The 17,674-nt window shown below is 46.9% G+C and overlaps 1 protein-coding gene across 1 annotated transcript; it reads right to left on the bottom strand.

The window, feature by feature from the left end:
* Nucleotides 1–442: 442 nt before the first annotated feature.
* Nucleotides 443–16,832, bottom strand: LOC130492460 (acyl-coenzyme A synthetase ACSM4, mitochondrial-like). The gene is made up of 13 exons (XM_056866210.1): nucleotides 16,632–16,832; nucleotides 15,699–15,909; nucleotides 14,752–14,959; nucleotides 12,913–13,056; nucleotides 11,883–12,039; nucleotides 11,122–11,201; nucleotides 10,268–10,391; nucleotides 7,953–8,033; nucleotides 7,754–7,855; nucleotides 6,713–6,840; nucleotides 6,210–6,309; nucleotides 4,961–5,080; nucleotides 443–529 (listed from the first exon to the last, which is right to left on the bottom strand). The coding sequence occupies exons 1-13, from the start codon at nucleotides 16,830–16,832 to the stop codon at nucleotides 443–445; spliced, it is 1,743 nt and encodes a 580-aa protein (XP_056722188.1).
* Between the last annotated feature and the right edge of the window lie 842 nt (nucleotides 16,833–17,674).

Genomic DNA, 17,674 nt, shown 5'->3' with positions numbered 1-17,674 from the left:
TTTCATACAAGGGACTGCATACGGAGTCGTGCCCCTTCCCTGGTGCCGTTCATCTGTTCTGAAAGTGGGGGAAATCGGGACAAGCAATAGGAATGGACTGGGGTAGTCTGGTTTTTCCCCCTGCTATAGGCAGTTGCTTTTTCTTCAGGCATCTTCTTGTAAGAGGTGCAAATGTCAGATTTCTGTGTGTATGTGCCTTTGTGCCCTTATCCCTTCTTAACACGGCCTTTGAATTAACACTAGAATTCCTCATAAGGCTTCAACTCGCAAGGAACTACCGTAGTTTAGAATTGAGTCCTCGTTTAACCCCTTTCCCATTTTCCCCCTCAATAACTCCTAAAATGTGAAGCTTACATATATGTATCGCAAATATTTGGTGTCTCCTTGAACTTGCCTACCTAATTCTGCCCAGGTTGGTGGAGAACTTTTAGCAAATGCAATGCTATATCTGTCCCCATTCCTTTTTCCTTAATTCATTTCTTCTGATTTTGCCGCTGATAGTTTTTGGCAGCTGCTGGACAAACTCCACCTGATTGAAGAAAAAAGAAAAGGCAAGATGGTCACAGAATTAATAAGAGATACCTGTTTCAAGGATGGGCACACCTTAGTCTGTTTTATAACCACGGAATAACTTAACTTCCTTTTTTTTACAAAAGTATCACTGCCAAACCCTGCCCTGCGCAGGCTCCACCCCCAACGTCTCCAGGAATTTCCCAACCCGGAGTTGGCAACCCTGCTGAGCTGCAGCTGTCACGCAGGACTCGAAGCAACTTCTTCCTGTGAAACTAGCCCTTGCAACCCAGACTGACTCCAGCCTAAACGTATTTCAACCCAGGCCCGTAGCGTGGAGCAACTCTGCACAGGATTTCACTAGGGTTTCCAGCTCTGGGTTGGGAAACACCTGGAGGTGTTGGGGGTGGAGCCTGAGGAGGGCGGGGTTTGGGGAGGGGAGGGACTGCAATGCCATAGAGTCCAATTGCCATTTTCTCCAGGGGAACTGTTCTCTGTCGCCTGGAGATCAGCTGTAATAGCGGGAGATCTCTAGCCACCACCTGGAGGCTGGCAACCCTAGATTGCACTGTTAGCTCTCTCTTTTCCAGCAGGCTGCTGGGCAAATCGCAGGCCAGCACCCAAAATCTGCCACTGGTGCTTAGTGCAGGCTCTAGGGTTGCCAACCTCCAGGTGGTGGCTGGAGATCTCCTATTACAACTGATCTCCAGGTGACAGAGAGCAGTTCCCCTGGAGAAAATGGCCGCTTTGGCAATAGCACTCTATGCCACCGAAGTCCCTCCCCTCTCCAAACCCTGCCCTCCTCAGGCTCCACCCCCAAAATCTCCAGGTATATCCCAATCCGGAGCTGGCAACCCTAGTGGGCTCCCTCCCTAGGGTTGCCAGGTCCCTCTTCTCCACCAGTGGGAGGTTTTTGGGGCAGGGAGGGACTTCGATGCCGTAGAGTCCAATGGCCAAAGCTGCCACCAGTGGGAGGTTTTTGGGGCAGGGAGGGACTTCGATGCTGTAGAGTCCAATGGCCAAAGCTGCCCATTTTCTCTTTTTTTAATAATTTTTATTTTCTTCATTTAATATATCAACAAAAACAATATAATAGAAATAATAAAAAGAAAAACAGTAATATCTCTAATTTAACAATAAAATGACTTCCCCCTCTCCCTCTTCCATCTAAAAATAAATTGCATAAACTTTTGCTAACGGAGCTAATTCCAATATTATTTTAATTAACCTATTCTTGTCATATCCAACATTATTAAATCAATACCTAATATAAAAATTAATACAAAGTATAAATAAGGGATTAGATCAAAAAGTATCCTTTAAATTGACCCGTTAAAAAATAATTTTCGCAGTAAATTCTCCAAGCCTCCCATTCCCCCCAAAATTGTACATTGTCATTCTGGTTTATCAAAGCTGTAAGCTTCGCCGTCTCGGTCAATTCCAGCATCTTTTTTATCCAGTCTTTTTTGTCTGGTATCTCTACTGTCTTCCATTTAGCTGCATATATCAATCGTGCAGCCGTGGTGGAATAAATCAAAAAGGTTCTGTGAGTAAAAATGGCATCCGGTATCATACTTAATAGCATCATTTCAGGTGTTTTAGGGATGTTTTGTTGTAAAATCAACCTTATTTCTGTATATATCATCTCCCAAAAGCTGCCCATTCTCTCCAGGGGAACTGATCTCTATCGGCTGGAGGATCTGTTGTAACAGCGGGAGATCTCCAGCTAGTACCTGGAGGCTAAGCAAATAAAAAACAAAGGGCACCTCCGTGCCTGTACCGAAAAGGTTTGGAAATTAGCACGGGCTATCCCATTGGGAACCTGTTGACATCACTGCTGCAGAATGTTGAATTGAAATAGACTATTTTTCTATGTAATTGATTTATTACAAAATGGATGATATACTATGGGGCTGAAGAAACCCCCATTTTCTTGGATTTATACCTATATTGGATATCCTGTGGAACTGATTACCTTTGAAATCCAGAAGAGGACTTTTACCTCCAGATGTATACTACAAGACTTTTCCATACTTACCGTACATTTGTATATATTTAGCTACTTAGTTGTTAAGTTTCCATGTTTTACACTTGTCCTTTCTAGCTTCATCACTTATTATACATTATTATACATGTGCTATTTTGCAACCTGTTTATGTGCATTTTTGTACCAAATTCCTGTGCTAAGTACCTGGAGGCTAGTTAGCAAAACAAACAGCAAGCAAGCTCAAATTTTTACAAACAATCACTTATGTTTTATAAAGTGAATAGTGCAATAAATACTTATTATTATTTACACAAATTTTACAAACATCAAATGAAGCTATAGGAGATCTTTCACAAATGGAAGAGACCACAAAGATCACAAATTCAATTCCCAAGGCGGGAGAGCCCGGCCGCTTGGTCTTGCCTCCACCGCGGAGGTGAAGACGTCTTGGATAGCTTTAGAAGCACTCTTGGAACGACGCTGAAATCTTCATTGATGTGATTGCTCTTGCCCCTCGGCGTTCCTTTTGAACCTTATACTTACCAACTCGCCTTGGGAACTGAATTTGTGATCTTTGTGGTCTCTTCCATTGGTGAAAGATCTCCTAGAGCTTCGTTTGATGTTTGTAAAATTTGTGCAAATAATAATAAGTATTTATTGCACTATTCACTTTATAAAACGTAAGTGATTGTTTGTAAAAATTTGAGCTGGCTTGCTGTTTGTTTTGCTAACTGCTGTATTACAGCAATTTGGTTTAATTTTTTGGAAGTACCTGCAGGCTGGCAGCCCAGATCCCTCCCCCTCTTCAGCCTTCTGTCTGCCTGCCATGCCAACACCTGCCAGACAGGGCAGGACTCTGTGGCAGCCGTACTACATTTCCCAGAATCCTTAGGGCTCTGTTCCTATTAGCCTTCACGAAGGGCGACCTTCTCAGGAATTAGCTCTCCGGTCAGCAGGACCGGCCTTATGAAAGGTCCGGTTCCAGAAAGCCTCTTCAGGAGGCGGCGCGCACGACGCTCCCAAAACGGAGGCTAGGCCCAGGCGCCCGCCAGGCGTCGCAGGCCCAAGCGGGTAGGCCGAGAGGCCTGAGCCGAAGGGCCGTCGGCCGTGTATCGATATTATCGATATTAATTACCGGTCGGGCTTTCTTTCAAAGCAGCTGCCAGTGGTAGTTGCGCACGTTCCTTGTTGCAGGCGAAACCATTGCCGCGCAAAAGGATTGCACGCGCTCCTTACTGCAGGCGATAGGTACGGTGTGGGAGCCGCCATTTTGCGCATCTCCAGTGAAAGGGACTAGGCAGATGGGTGATGTGAAAGACCCCTGCCTGAGACCCTGGAGAGCCATGGAGAGGGGCCGGGGCCCAGTGGTAGAGCCTCTGCTTGGCATGCAGAAGGGGCCCAGGTTCAATCCCCAGCAGCTCCAGTTAAAGGGACCAGGCAGATGGGTGATGGGAAAGACCCCTGCCTGAGTACCTGGAGAGCCATGGAGAGGGGCCATAGCTCAGTGGTAGAGCATCTGCTTGGCATGCAGAAGGGGCCCAGGTTCAATCCCCTGCGTCTTCAGTTAAAGGGGCCAGGCAAGGAGGTGATGTGAAAGACCTCTGCCTGAGACCCTGGAGAGCCATGGAGAGGGGCCATGGCTCAGTGATAGAGCATCTGCATGGCATGCAGAAGGGGCCCAGGTTCAATCCCCAGCAGCTCCAGTTAAAGGGACTAGGCAGATAGGTGATGTGAAAGACCTCTTCGTAAGACCTCTGCCTGAGACCCTGGCTGTGGCTCAGTGGTAGGGCATCTGCTTGGCATGCAGAAGGGTCCCAGATTTCAATCCCCGGCATCTCCAGTTCATGGGACTAGGCAAGCAGGTGATGTGAAAGGCCCCTGCCTGAGACCCTGGAGAGCCGCTGCCCATCTGAGCAGACAATACTGACTTGGATGGACCGAGGGTCTGATTCAGCAGGAGGCGGCTTCATGTGTTCATATGTTCATGACCTGTTCCTGTCGCAACATTGCTACTTGACAGTTTTGGCAGGAATCGATCATTATTGTGTTATGGGCGTGGATTTAAAAAAAGGCGACTGAGGTTTCGTCCCAGGAGGGGAGAGTCCGTCTCAGGAACAGGGAAAGTCTGAGAGGAAAGCGCTTACAAAAATAATTGGTAATTTCCTGAGCGGTAATTCCGCTCAGATTCCTTTTCCTAGTCACTGGAAAAGACGGTCATGCTAGGAAAAGTTGAGGGCAGCAGGAAAAGAGGAAGACCCAACAAGAGATGGACGGACTCGACAAAGGAAGCCACGGCCCTCAATTTGCAAGATCTGAACAAGGCTGTCAAAGATAGGACATTTTGGAGGACTTTGATTCATAGGGTCGCCATGAGTCGGAAGCAACTTGACAGCACTTAACACAGACACAATACCCTTTTCCTAGATGCCCTGCCTGTTTCATGGGGCTTTGCATAGTCCTTACTTTTCTAGGATATTTGTAGGGAGCCGTAATTTTCTTGACATGGTCTTGGAGCTCCCGGGTTAGCTTCTCCTTATCGTGGGATGCGAAGGAAGGAGACAAGACCACGTAAGCTTTCACCACCTAGGAAGAAAAATCGGGTTGTAACCTTTGTTTAATCGAAAACATAACTCTGGGCAAGGCGGATTTAATTATTCAGGTCTATTTATGATATATGCATTTCATCCACAGAGATCCGGCATGCAGCCAGCGAGACCCGTGCCCCTGATGGCTGTCAGCCAGATTCTTAAGGTGAGGAGAAATTCCTGTTTTCTGTGGGTTACATTTTATAAGGGCCCGGAGAAGAGATTTGGGATTTTATCCTCAGGGCGAGCTGAGCAGTATAAAACAATTCATTTCCTCCGCCTGTCGGAAGCCCCGGCAAGTGGGAAGTTGGGGCTGCCTGAAATCCCGGATGCCCCCTTCCACGTTTGCCCACCAAAGTTCTGAATGCCCCCCTCCCAAATCACCCTCTGGAGGGGGGCATATGGTCCCTGTTAAGAGTCACCGCCCTAGAACAAACGGGTAAGAACTGGCTTTAAGCTGATGAAGAGTTTTGGAGCAACTGAGAAAAAAATAATCGTGGGGCTGTGCCCCTAACAGCTTCGGGGTACGGATGCCCTCCTGTGACTGTCTTTTATCCTTTCGTAAGCTGGAAATACGGTGTGGCATTTGCACCAGGCAGAAGCAACATCTATTGAAGCCCTTCCTCAGATTATAGAAAAGGAATTAAGTCCAAAATATGTAAAGGATTGTTTGTTTGTTTTTAAAAACCTCCCTGTTGCCATTAATGAATTTCTTATAAGTAATGGTAAGATAAATTGAAATGTGTTAAATACGAAGCCCTCTGTCAATAATCTGATTCAACTTTATGTATTTTTATTATATTGTTTCTATGTTTTCAAAGGGTTTTTTTGTTATCGTTTGTTTGGGTGGTGGTTTTCTGTTTGAAAAATTAATTAAAAATTTGTAAAGAGAACAAGCGCAGGGCTATGAGAAGTGGAAGTATCCCTAGTATAAATACTGTGTAAATTGCGTTTAAAATCGTGTACCGGGGATAGATGAACCTACGAACCACACAGCAAAAAGCCAAGAACCGAGATGGCAGACAAAAGTATAAAAGGATCATGAAAGACATTCGATGGGGAATGGTTTGCCCTCATGAAATCACAGTCCATAAATGTGAGGGGTTAGAATTTAAATTCTTCATTACCTCCCCTCTGATGAGATCTGGGCTGCTGACCACGGCAGACTCCACCACCGCCGGATGTTCAATTAACGCATTTTCTACTTCGAAGGGCCCAATACGATACCTAGGAAGAGGAGGAGAAGTAGCCAGATTCTCATTTTTAAAAGAATATATATATAATGTTTATGTTCTTCTTTGGGATGGGGGGTCACCAAAAGTTACCTTCAATTTGACAGCACTAAATAAATAAATAAAGGCCCAGGCCATGAAAGTTAAGAACCAGCACTTTAAGCTGAGCTTGGAAACAAGAAGCTCAGGAACAGGTGAGATATGTTTACATCAATTCATTCCAGTAAAAGCATTTTGGACCAATCTTATAATCTTTAAGGACAGCCCCAGGTAGGGTGTGTTGCAGTAATTCAGCACCGACCTTACTGTAGCATGAATCAACATGGCTACACCGATCTGGGTCTACAACAGAATAAATTTGTGATTATTATTATTTTTTGGCTCTGAAATGTACAAACCCGGAAGAGAGAATGACGTCGTCAGCTCTTGCGACAAACCACAGATATCCGTCTTCATCCATCCACCCTCTGTCTCCAGTGATGTAGAAATTCTCACGGAAGGTTGAGGCGGTTTTCTCTGGATTATCCTTGCAACAAACAATTTGAAACAAGGACTTGCACTATGGTCCTGATTCAAATTGGGGGCTTCCTGCCGCTATTTACAGACATACAACACACATTCTAGAGATTGATCACGATGAGTAGCCGTGTTAGTCTGTCTGAAAAGAGCAAGAGTCCAGCAGCACCTTAAAGACTAATGAAATTTCTGGCAGGGTGTGAGCTTACGTGAGTCACAGCTGTCTTCTTCAGATACAGCTAGAATGTCAGTCCATCTTTTGCCATTGGGTGTCTAAATTCACTCTTCTCTACTTAAGGATAGATGGGCTCACATTCAAGCTCATACCCTGCCAGAAATTTGGTTAATCTTTCAAGTGCTACTGGATGCTTACTCTTTTCTATATCCTAGAGAGGCAATCATGGTCTGCTTTGAACCTCAGAAGAATAAACCAATTTCAACATGATTATCTTTTTAAAATATCTGGCCTTCAATTGACAATTTATTTGAAAAGTCACTTTGGGGTTTTTTCTTCATTGCTTCCTTTCTCACAACATCTCTGCTACTTGCTCCTGTCAACGGTACGGCTCCCGGATGGGCCATCAAAATTTATGTTCTAGTGTTTGGGCAAGTTTTTTTTTTAGGTGAGGAAAACATCCCCTCCGATAATATTGCAGAGTTTGCTATCCCTCTGTTTGATTTCTTATGTTCAGAAAATCAGTGCCATTTTATGGATCGAGAGTCTCTTGGACTCTCAGTATTGATTTTAGATGAGAACAGACCTGTGTGTTAATGTGTGACGCAAGGCTGCCACTTAAAAGGGCATCCGTGCGTTCCTCTCCACCGATAGTGTGTAGACGTACCTGGTGTTGTGATATCATTGTGTGGAGCGCCGTCATACAAGAACGATGAAGAGGGGAAAGCGTGACATATAAACTGCTTACCACGTAGCGAGTGAAAAAGCAAAACGGCCACTTGGATTGGATTCTGATTGCAATCTCTCCTTCCTCCCCGCGAGGCAGAATATTGCCATTTTCATCTATGATCTAGAAAATGGGAAACACGGCGGCTGGTGTGAGTGACGTATGGCCGTCCTTGATCCTTGTTTTCCACATCCGATAGGCGAACAAGCTGTTGCCTTACCTGAACGTCGTATGGTGCAACTGGCTTACCCATGGAGCCGGGCTTAATTTCCTTTCCTCTCTCCGTTAGTGATATCACCCCCTGCAGCAAATGAAATGTTAAACTACCTGTGATTTTTTAAACAGCTTTTACCCCACAATGATGATAAATAAATAAATAAATGTTATTTGTACCTTTTCCCAGCAAAGCTGGGCTCGGGGCAGCTAGCATCGTATTTCCTATCCTGCCCGTTTTTGACCCTTTCCTTTCTGTACCTTCTTCATCCCTGTTACTGTTTGCCTGAGAGCCAGCGTGGTGTAGTGGTTAAGAGCGGTGGAGTCTGATCTGGTGAACTGGATTTGTTTCCCCGCTCCTACACACAAAGCCAGCTGGGTGACCTTGGGCTAGTCACAGCTCTCTTAGAGCTCTCTCGGGGCCCCCTACTTCACAGGGTGTCTGTTGTGGGGAGGGGAAGGGAAGGCGATTGTAAGCTGGTTTGATTCTGCCTTAAGTGGCAGAGAAAGTCAGCATATTAAAAACTAACTCTTCCTCCTCCTCCTCCTCCTCCTCCTCCTCCTGGCCTTGGGCTGGTAGGTCCCTTGGAGGGATTTAGCCTTGCTGATTTCCATCTTTGCCAACCTCCCCAGTGAATATTTTTATAGGAGCTGTTGAATTAGGGCACCTTCTATGTGTTTTCAATTGAGTCTAATTTTATAGTCTTAATGTGATGTTGTAATTGATGTATTTATGCCTGTATATCTGTTGTTGGAAGCCGCCCTGGGCCCAGCAGTGGCTGGGGGTGGAGTATAAATTTAATAAATAAATAAATAAATAAAACACAATATAATATATCAAATATGAATAAAATATAATAACAATTTAAAATAATTACTCAGCGAACAATCTCTTCCTTATGGCACCTAAATACTCCACCTCAAGGAAGATGTTTTTTACAGATGGCCATATATATATCCACAGTTATGCTAGGAAAAGTTGAGGGCAGCAGGAAAAGAGGAAGCCCCAACAAGGGATGGATTGACTCAATAAAGGAAGCCACAGACTTCAATTTGCAAGATCTGAGCAAGGCTGTCAAAGATAGGACATTTTGGAGGACATTGATTCATAGGGTCGCCATGAGTCGGAAGCGACTTGACGGCACTTAACACACACACTATATATGCCCACTATCGATGTCCTCAGTCTGGGGGCAGTGTAGGGTTGCCAACCTCCAGGTGGTGGGTGGAGATCTCCCGCTATTACAACTGATCTCCAGGCGACAGAGATCAATTGCCCTGGAGAAAAGGGCAACTTTGGCAATTGGACTCTATGGCATTGAAGTCCTTCCCCCTCCAAACCCCACCCTTCTCAGGCTTCACCCCCAAAATCTCCAGGTATTTCCCAAGCCAGAGCTGGCAACCCTAGGGCAGGGAGAGCGGATGGAGATGGAAACAACATGGGGACAGCAACCCCACAAGCGGAAGGGGGAAAAGGGCAAGGAAAACGACCGAGACTGGAATGCCCGGTGGATATTAGACTGGAAAAGAGCATCCATCCATTTCTTGAGAGATCTGTGAAGGCTGAATGCTATTATGTATGTTCACAGATTCCAAAGAGGACCCGTGTTAACCTGTTGGCAGTGGACACAGAATCCCAACGAGAATGTTTGACCTAAATCCTCTAGAGCTGACCGTTCTCCACCTGCTGACCTTGAGGGAGGTAAGATTAATGAGCATGTGGGATAAGGCCTTCTCTGTGTTTGCCCCCCCTGCTCTAGAATGCCCTGTCCTTCCAGATTTGAATGGCTTTCTCATTGATAGCCTTCTGGAGATCGGTTAAGACAGGCTTTTTTGATTGTTGGAAAGCTATATTTTTAACATTTGCACGGATGCTGTTGCATTTATTTTTGTATCATAGCTGCTTTAAGTTTCTAAATCTAAAGTGTTGAGTTAGATCTGGATGGGCAGCAAGGTGGATTTCCGCTGCCGCTCTTTACTTTGGTTTATTCCTGTTATTTTTTTTCTTTATCTTGGTTTAATCGGTTTATTTCTTATCTTGTGAGCTGCCTGCATGTTTTTGTTTTTTAAACTAGGAAGGTGGGAAATGAATCTACCGAATCACTCAGTAGCTCTCTCCTAGACTGATCTCGTCAGATCTCAGTAGCTAAGCAGGGTCAAACATGGTTGGTACCTGGATGAGAGACCTACCAAGGAATACCAGGGTCGCTATGCAGAGGAAGGCAATGGCAAACCACCTCTGAACGCCTCTGGCCTTGAAAACCTTACAGGGTCGCCATAAGTCGGCTGCGACTTGGCGGCTCTTTACATACGTGGGCTTACCACTTCAGTCTGTCCGTAGCCCTCATAGAGATCCAGCCCTGTTTGTTTTTTCCACTGCATCAGCACTTCAGGGTTGAGTGGCTCCCCTCCTGTCAAGCAGTGCCTTAGACTCTTGAACCTGTACCTTAAGGTTTATAAAAAACACAGAGGTCAGGGTTTTTTAAAAATAATAATTAAAAATTGAAATATTTGCATAATAGACAATCTTATAGAAGAAGAAGAGTTGGTTTTTGTATGCCAACTTTCTCTACCACTTAAGTGAGGCTCCAACCGGCTTACAGTCACCTTCCCTTCCCCTTCCCACAACAGACACCCTGTGAGGTAGGTGGGGCTGAGAGAGTGCGACTAGCCCCAGGTCACCCAGCTGGCTTCATGTATAGGAGTGGGGAAACAAATCCAGTTCACCAGATTAGCCTCCGCCGCTCATGTGGAGGAGCGGGGAATCAAACCCGGTTCTCCAGATCAGACTCCACCAGATTCTCTGACTTATTGATACTGTTTTTATTGTAAATTTATGTTACTCCTGATTATATCTGTTCTTTTTTTGGTCAAATGACCGTAAAATTTATTGATTAAATGATTGATTGACTCCACCGCTTCAAACTACCGCTCTTAACCACTACTGTCACTCAATGCACATGGTACAGAGGGAGCCGCAGCAGTGGCCCGATTAATTTTCGGGCATCTTCATTTTGTATTTTAAGATGGAGGGCTTGAGCAGATTAGTCTGTGGGTCAGATATAGATCAACAAAAGAGGGGGGTGTATTTATTGGTTTTAAGTGCAAAGCTGAAGAACTGTGCAGAAGAACAGAGCCTGTATGTTCCCTGGTGCCAGTAAATGAGTCAGGGGTACCTGGTAAGATCCTGTTGCACCAGCATCCGATAACCAGTTGGAGCACTGCACATGGTAGTTACTGGGTACCTGACAAGAGTCTGAAGAAGAAGAGTTGGTTTGTATACCCCTTTTCCCCCCTACCATTAAGGAGTCTCAAAGCGGCTTATAATCACCTTCCCTTCCTCCTCCCCACAACAGGCACCTTGTGAGGTAGGCGGAGCTAAGAGAGTTCAGAGAGAACTGTGACTAGCCCAGTGTCACCCAACAGGCTTTATATGGAGGAGCAGGGAATCTAACCTGGCTCTCCAGATTAGAGTCCGACGCTCTAATCTGTCAGCAATGCTGATTCTATGAACTTGGGCAGTTCATGGGAGGGGGGCATCTTGGCCATCTTCTGGGCACTGGGTGTATGTAGGGGAGGTAGTTGTGAGTTTCCTGCTTTGTGCGGGGGTGGGTGGGATTAGATGACCCTGATGGTCATTCCAACTCTATGATTCTATGATTCACATGGAGGCATGAGGAATCAAACCCCGTTCTCCAGATTAGAGTCCGCCGCTCTTAACCACCACCCCACGCTGGCTCTCTCAGAGACAGAGCACGCGAAAGATATTGTGAGTTTGCGCAGCAAATTATGAATCAGGGTGTCCCAACACGGCCGTCATTTTTGCCCTCAGATTAGGTCCCCCGTGACAGTTATGTTGGCCTACTTGGCCAACTGTTGGCCTATTTGGCCAACTGTGTGAAAAGTCAACCCAGCCACGTGACAGGATTTGTCTTACATTCAGAGTCTCTCTTGGATCGAACTGTGGCATATGGTGTACGAAGACGCTGGAGCCACGAAGCCACGGAGCAAAGACGCTCCCTATGGCCGCCTTGACCCAGCCTGTGTCGGACATATTCCACATGATGTCTGACGGCTTCAAATCCAGCCAGTACCTGTGAAACACAGAAAGGAATGGGTTGGGGGCCTGACTAAGTTATAAAACACCCCCCTTCCAGCATGTTTAGCTGTGTCCAGAGAGATTTAGAAAGGATATAAGCGTACCAACACGATAGGCTTGTATACTAGTTATCTATTGGTATAACTGTCATATATAATTGCCCTTACCTGGATTGCCCCAGGCTAGCCTAATCTCATCAGATCTCCGAAGCTAAGCAGGGCTGGCCCTGGTTAATATTGAAAGGAAGACTTTCAAGGAATACCAGGGTCGTGACATGGAGGCAGGCAAGGGCAAACCACCTCTGAAAATCTCTTGCCTTGAAAACCCTACGGGGCTTTCATAAGTCAATTGCTACTTGACGGCACAAAATAAAACAGTTGACATTCAGCCAGGTCATTCACAGCATTTAAGTATTTCTCTATTTACCGCGATAAATGATTCACCGCTGATTTATTCAGTTTATTTACTAATTTATTGACTTTATTAAGACTTAAATTCTAGGCAGGCTTAGAAGCCGGCGCCCTGGAAAAAGACATTGGCTACAAGAATTAAGTGTCCCAAAATATCTTCCAGAACACACACTGAAGGTCCTAAATTCCCTACAAAGGCACATCTAAATAAAAATGATAGTGTTTGTAGTACCAGGTTAGCGTCAGGGTTCTCCGGGAGGCCATTCCATAAGGCTGGGCCCAACACCAAAAAGGCCCTAGCACCAGCAGTAGGAAACCAGCGGGACTTAAGGGAGGACATTGATAGGAGGAAGGTTTGAAGGCATCTGAGGTGGCGCACGCGTTCATTAAAGCCCCAACAATTTGAAGCAAGGCCAAGGGGAAGTGGGCAGGAAGAGATTCAGAGCGCGTGCGCATACCTTGCCGTTAAGGCACATCCGATACCATAGCTACTGTGGGTGTGCTCAGCCATCTTGGGAGGCCCCGTGGTTCCGCTGGTGAAGTAGATAGTCATGGGTTCGTCGCTCTTTGTTTTGACGCAGTCGTGGCTGGAAGGGGCCGCTCTTAAAGGAAGAGAAGGAAGTGTGATGGAATTTTTTTTTAACAAAGCTGATTCATGACACTTGGTTAGAAGGGTTCCCCATTGTGGCACTCAACCAGTACTTCCCCGGGCATCTGCTGAGCTTTTCAGAAAGCGAGTGGCGTTATTGTAAGGTGGGGCTTATTACCGGCTGCCCTCGTTCAAATGAAAGGGGCTTCACGGCTACCTTAGCAGCTACAGTAACTAGACTCTAGTTACTAGAGGATCAGGAGGGCTGTTAAGCACCCAGGATCCATCCCCCTTTAGGCTTTCCTTCTTTTCATTCCTCCTTCTTTTTCTCCCTCCTTCCCTCTGTCTGGCTCTCCTTCATTTCTTTTTATTCTCCTGCTTTTTTTCCCCCCCAAAGCAAGGGGAGAGGGAAGAAAGCTAATAGGAAGAAAATAGATTCCTTTGAAATGTGGTGTTGGAGGAGAGTGTTACGGATTCTGTGGACTTCCAAAAAAAACAAATCAATGAGTTATAGATCAAATCAAGCCTGAACTGACCCTAGAAGCTAAAATGACTAAACTGCGGCTATCGTATTTTGGTCACGTCATGAGACGACAAGAGTCACTGGAAAAGACAGTCATGCTAGGAAAAGTGGAGGGCAGCAGGAGAAGAGGAAGACCCAACAAGAGATGGATGGACTCAATAAAGGAAGCCACGGCCTTCAATTTGCAAGATCTGAGCAAGGCTGTCAAAGATAGGATATTTTGGAGGACTTTCATTCATAGGGTCGCCATGAGTCGGAAGCGACTTGACGGCACTTAACACACACACAAGGGGAGAGTTATTGTGTTTGGCTCCGCCTCCTGCGGAAACCATTTTTTAAAGGTTCCTGCAGGCTCCAAAAGGAGTAGCTTTATAGTATAGCCCAATGTGAATAACAAGGAGTAGCCTGTAACTCTGGGGCCTATTCCTATGACTGCTGTTGGTCATGGAACAACCATTGGAAATCCCTGCGCATATGTGCGTGCCCAGCCTTCATGCGCAACCCATATGCCAGAATTTGGTCATTTTTAGATGCTGTTGAATTTTTTTTGGGGGGGGGACTAATCCTTCACAGGGGGAGGGCTATAAGTAGTTGAGATAGGGGAACCTCATACCTTTACTTACTATATTTAAAAAGGCATTCTTGGTCACATACACATGAAGCCGCCTTATGCTGAATCAGACCCTTGGTCCATCAAAGTCAGCATTGCCCTCCCTCTCATGTGCATAAGGTCATAGAATCAGCATTGCTGACAGATGGCCATCTAGCCTCAGCTTGAAAACCCTCCAGGGAAGGAGAACTTACCACCTCTGTGCTCCTCTAGGCAGAGATGTCACAGGAGATAAATTAGGGCAAACTCCCAAACATGTAAAAGACGAACACACGAAGCTGCCTTATACTGAATCACACCCTTGGTCCATCAAAATCACTATTGTCTACTCAGACTGGCAGCGGCTCTCCAGGGTCTCAGGCAGAGGTCTTTCACATCATCTACTTGCCTGGTCCCTTCAGCTGGAGATGCCGGGGATTGAACCTGGGACTTTCTGCATATCAAGCAGATGCTGTACCACTGAGCCACAACCCCTCCCCTCATTTTTCTTTTTACCTTTCCTTCATGGGTCAGCTATTGACAAGAGTGCCCTTTCCTCCTTATTACTTAGGAAGTCACTGTGCCAGCGCACTCACTGTAAGAGCTCCTTGAAGTTCAGCCACCCGTCCCTCCTGCCTTCGGAGACCAGCAGCTTTGTCCTCAGGAAGGGGCAGGACGAGGAAACAGAATCCACCGCGGGGGCCAAGTTCTCGTTCGTGATAATGCATTTGGCCTTAGAGGCCTGGAGTCGGTACAGGATGTCTTTGGCTGTCAGCAGAGGTGTCCCTGGGATGAAGACAACCCCTAGAGGGCAATGAATTAATACAGTCATCTTTGGGGCCAGGTGTTTGCCATCTGTCCGTCCGTCCATCCATCCATCCATCCAATCTACCCACCTACCCATCCATCCATCCATCCCTGGCCCCAAAGATGATGTATATGAGAACCAGTGTGGTGTAGTGGTTAAGGTGTCAGACTAGGACCTGGGAAACCCAGGTTCAAATCCCCACTCTGCCAGGGAAGGTCGCTGGGTGACCTGAGGCCAGTCTGACACTCTCAGCCTCGACCCTGGCAAGTATTCGGAAAGGAGACCTCCAAGGAATACCAGGGTCGTGACATGGAAGCAGGCCATGGCAGACCACTTCCGAACACCTCTTGCCTTGAAAACCCTATGGGGTCGGCAAAATACATGCATGCATGCATACATACATACATACATACATACATACATATCATGTATATATACATATACTGTTATTGCTGTGAGTGTCGTCGTCCCCCGTAGCACCCTCCAACCCCCACTGAGCAGTATTGGGGGGCAGTATTTTGGGCTGCAGGGAGAGACGGGGAAGTCACACTTCCATGGATGAAAATCCAGCCACAGAAACTGTTGGCAGGATCCAACCCTCTGTGTCCGGTTCTGGTTGCTGCACTTAAAAAAAACCCCCCGCATACACAGAATGCGAAAAGTTCAGAAAAGGCATACGAGGAGAGCCAGTTCAGACACCCCCTCCGGCCACTGTCAAGATGCCGCCGCTTTCACCTGTCCGAATGCAGGCGGCGTTCAGCAGCCACCATTCCGGCACTCGAGGCAGAATGAGGATCGCTCTGTCTCCTCTTCGTAGACCGCACGGATCCAGGAGGACGTGGGCCGCTTTCCTCGAGAGGGCGCCCAGCTCTTCGTAGCTCCACCTCACTTCGTTCCCTTTCCCGTTGATCCACCACAAGGCGGGGTTGGGAGGTCTGTTCCCCTCCTGCAGTGCAGCGTCAGAAACCAGAATCACAATTTGAGCACAGTGGATAAGTCCATTGATGGCTATGAGCCATGATGGCTGAATGGGACACGGGAGAGATCAGGGCTCAAATCCCCAGTCATTCTAAAGTTCACCTGCTGGCCTGGGCCGGTTGCTTTCTCTCTCTTTCAGCGTGACCTGAGAGTAGGGTTGCCAGATCCAGGTTGGGAAACTCCTGGAGACTTGGGGATGGAGCCTGGGGATGCAGGGACCTCAGTGGCGTACAATGCCACAGAGGTCCACCCTCCGAAACATGCCTTTTCTCCAGCAGAACTGATCTCTGTAGTCTGGAGATGAGCTATAGTTCCAGGGCATCCCTAGGTCCCACCTGGAGCCCGGCAACCCTACCTAAGAGAGAACGTTAAGTTTGAGTCAGGCTTTGAGTCGAGTTTAAGCTACTTTATTTTAGGTTGATGTGAACCCAATATGGGTGAGTTTGTGTGGCTGCATATGCACCTGCCTTCCTACGCCGACGTTGGTCGAGAAGGGTAGCTTGAGAGAGAAGTGTGCCCCCTCCCCAGGCAGCGGTCCGGCACGGCCCCCTTTTAATTCTGGCTCCGTTCTTAATCCCTCTCCCTCCCCCCCGCTATCGGTGCATAAAACCACTTATCCATTTGGAAATGCATTAACTCGTCCTTGCAAAGCAGGGGGCTCTTTGTCTTCCGCTGGAAGCAAGCACTTACCTTTTCTATCTGCGACCACACGTCCAGGACGTCGCTTGCAAAATTAAAGTACTCGGGGACCTCCTTTTCACACCGGTTAATGGCTTCGAAGTTCGAAAGGTTGAGCGGCACAAACGCCCTGCCGTCATTATGGAATGTCTTGCGAAGGAGCCTGGCGTTCCAAATGGGCCTCAGAGCCTGGAGCTTGGCTAGCGTTTTCATCACCGAAGCCGCCCGTCCCCAAGATCAGGCAGAATTGTGCAGGTGGGGCCTTCAGAAAAAGAAACGGGCCGAAAGCAAATAATTATCGGCTATAATCTGGGCGTAATACGTTGGCGAGCGATGCAAAACCCTGCCTAGGTGCCTAGGCTTTGATTCCATTGAACGTCGGCCCTAGTCACCCCAACATTGTGCCCGCTGGTTTGTTGGTGCCTGGCGCCCACTTCCAATTTCCTCAAAGCAAAGAGCCAATCCTGGCTTTCCTCCTTCTCTTTGGAGCAGGAGATCATTCAGAGGACCCCAGAAAGAGTCACCTTTGGCTCCACAAGGAGCACCCACTCTAAAGCAGCTGCCTATTAGAGGATGCCTGGGTTGGAACCCCCAAATATTTTGTGACCAGCCCCTTCCCCATGGCATCGATCTTGAGGTTGGCCATCCTCTCACCCATGGCAGCCTTTATGTGGCAGCTTTGCCCTCTAACTGTTCTCAAAATTCCCAAAGCATAAACAGGCTCCAGAAGGTTGGAGGATCCGAAGATGCTCCAGTATCTCCAGTCAGGAGCGGTCCGTCTATCAAGGGGTGGTTCTCGACCATGGCGGCTCCCATCATTGGCCCTGAAAAGACCCCTTCCCCGCTTTCGGCTCAGCTCTCTTTCATTATACAAAGCGTTTCCCATTCAAATTGTTCAATCCTATAATTATAACACATTGCTCAAAGGTAATAGGAAGCAATCTTTTTTGCTTTGCACTAACCAAGAATAAGCCCATTAACCCGTAACTGCACAGTTACATTTGCTGTAGTGTAACGCTTGCGAACCTCGCCTTTTCTGCAGTCTCCCTACCTTG

The sequence above is a fragment of the Euleptes europaea genome, chromosome 21 (genome assembly GCF_029931775.1).
Source record: "Euleptes europaea isolate rEulEur1 chromosome 21, rEulEur1.hap1, whole genome shotgun sequence".
Lineage (NCBI taxonomy): Eukaryota > Metazoa > Chordata > Lepidosauria > Squamata > Sphaerodactylidae > Euleptes > Euleptes europaea.
This window is presented reverse-complemented; position numbering and strand designations above follow the sequence as displayed.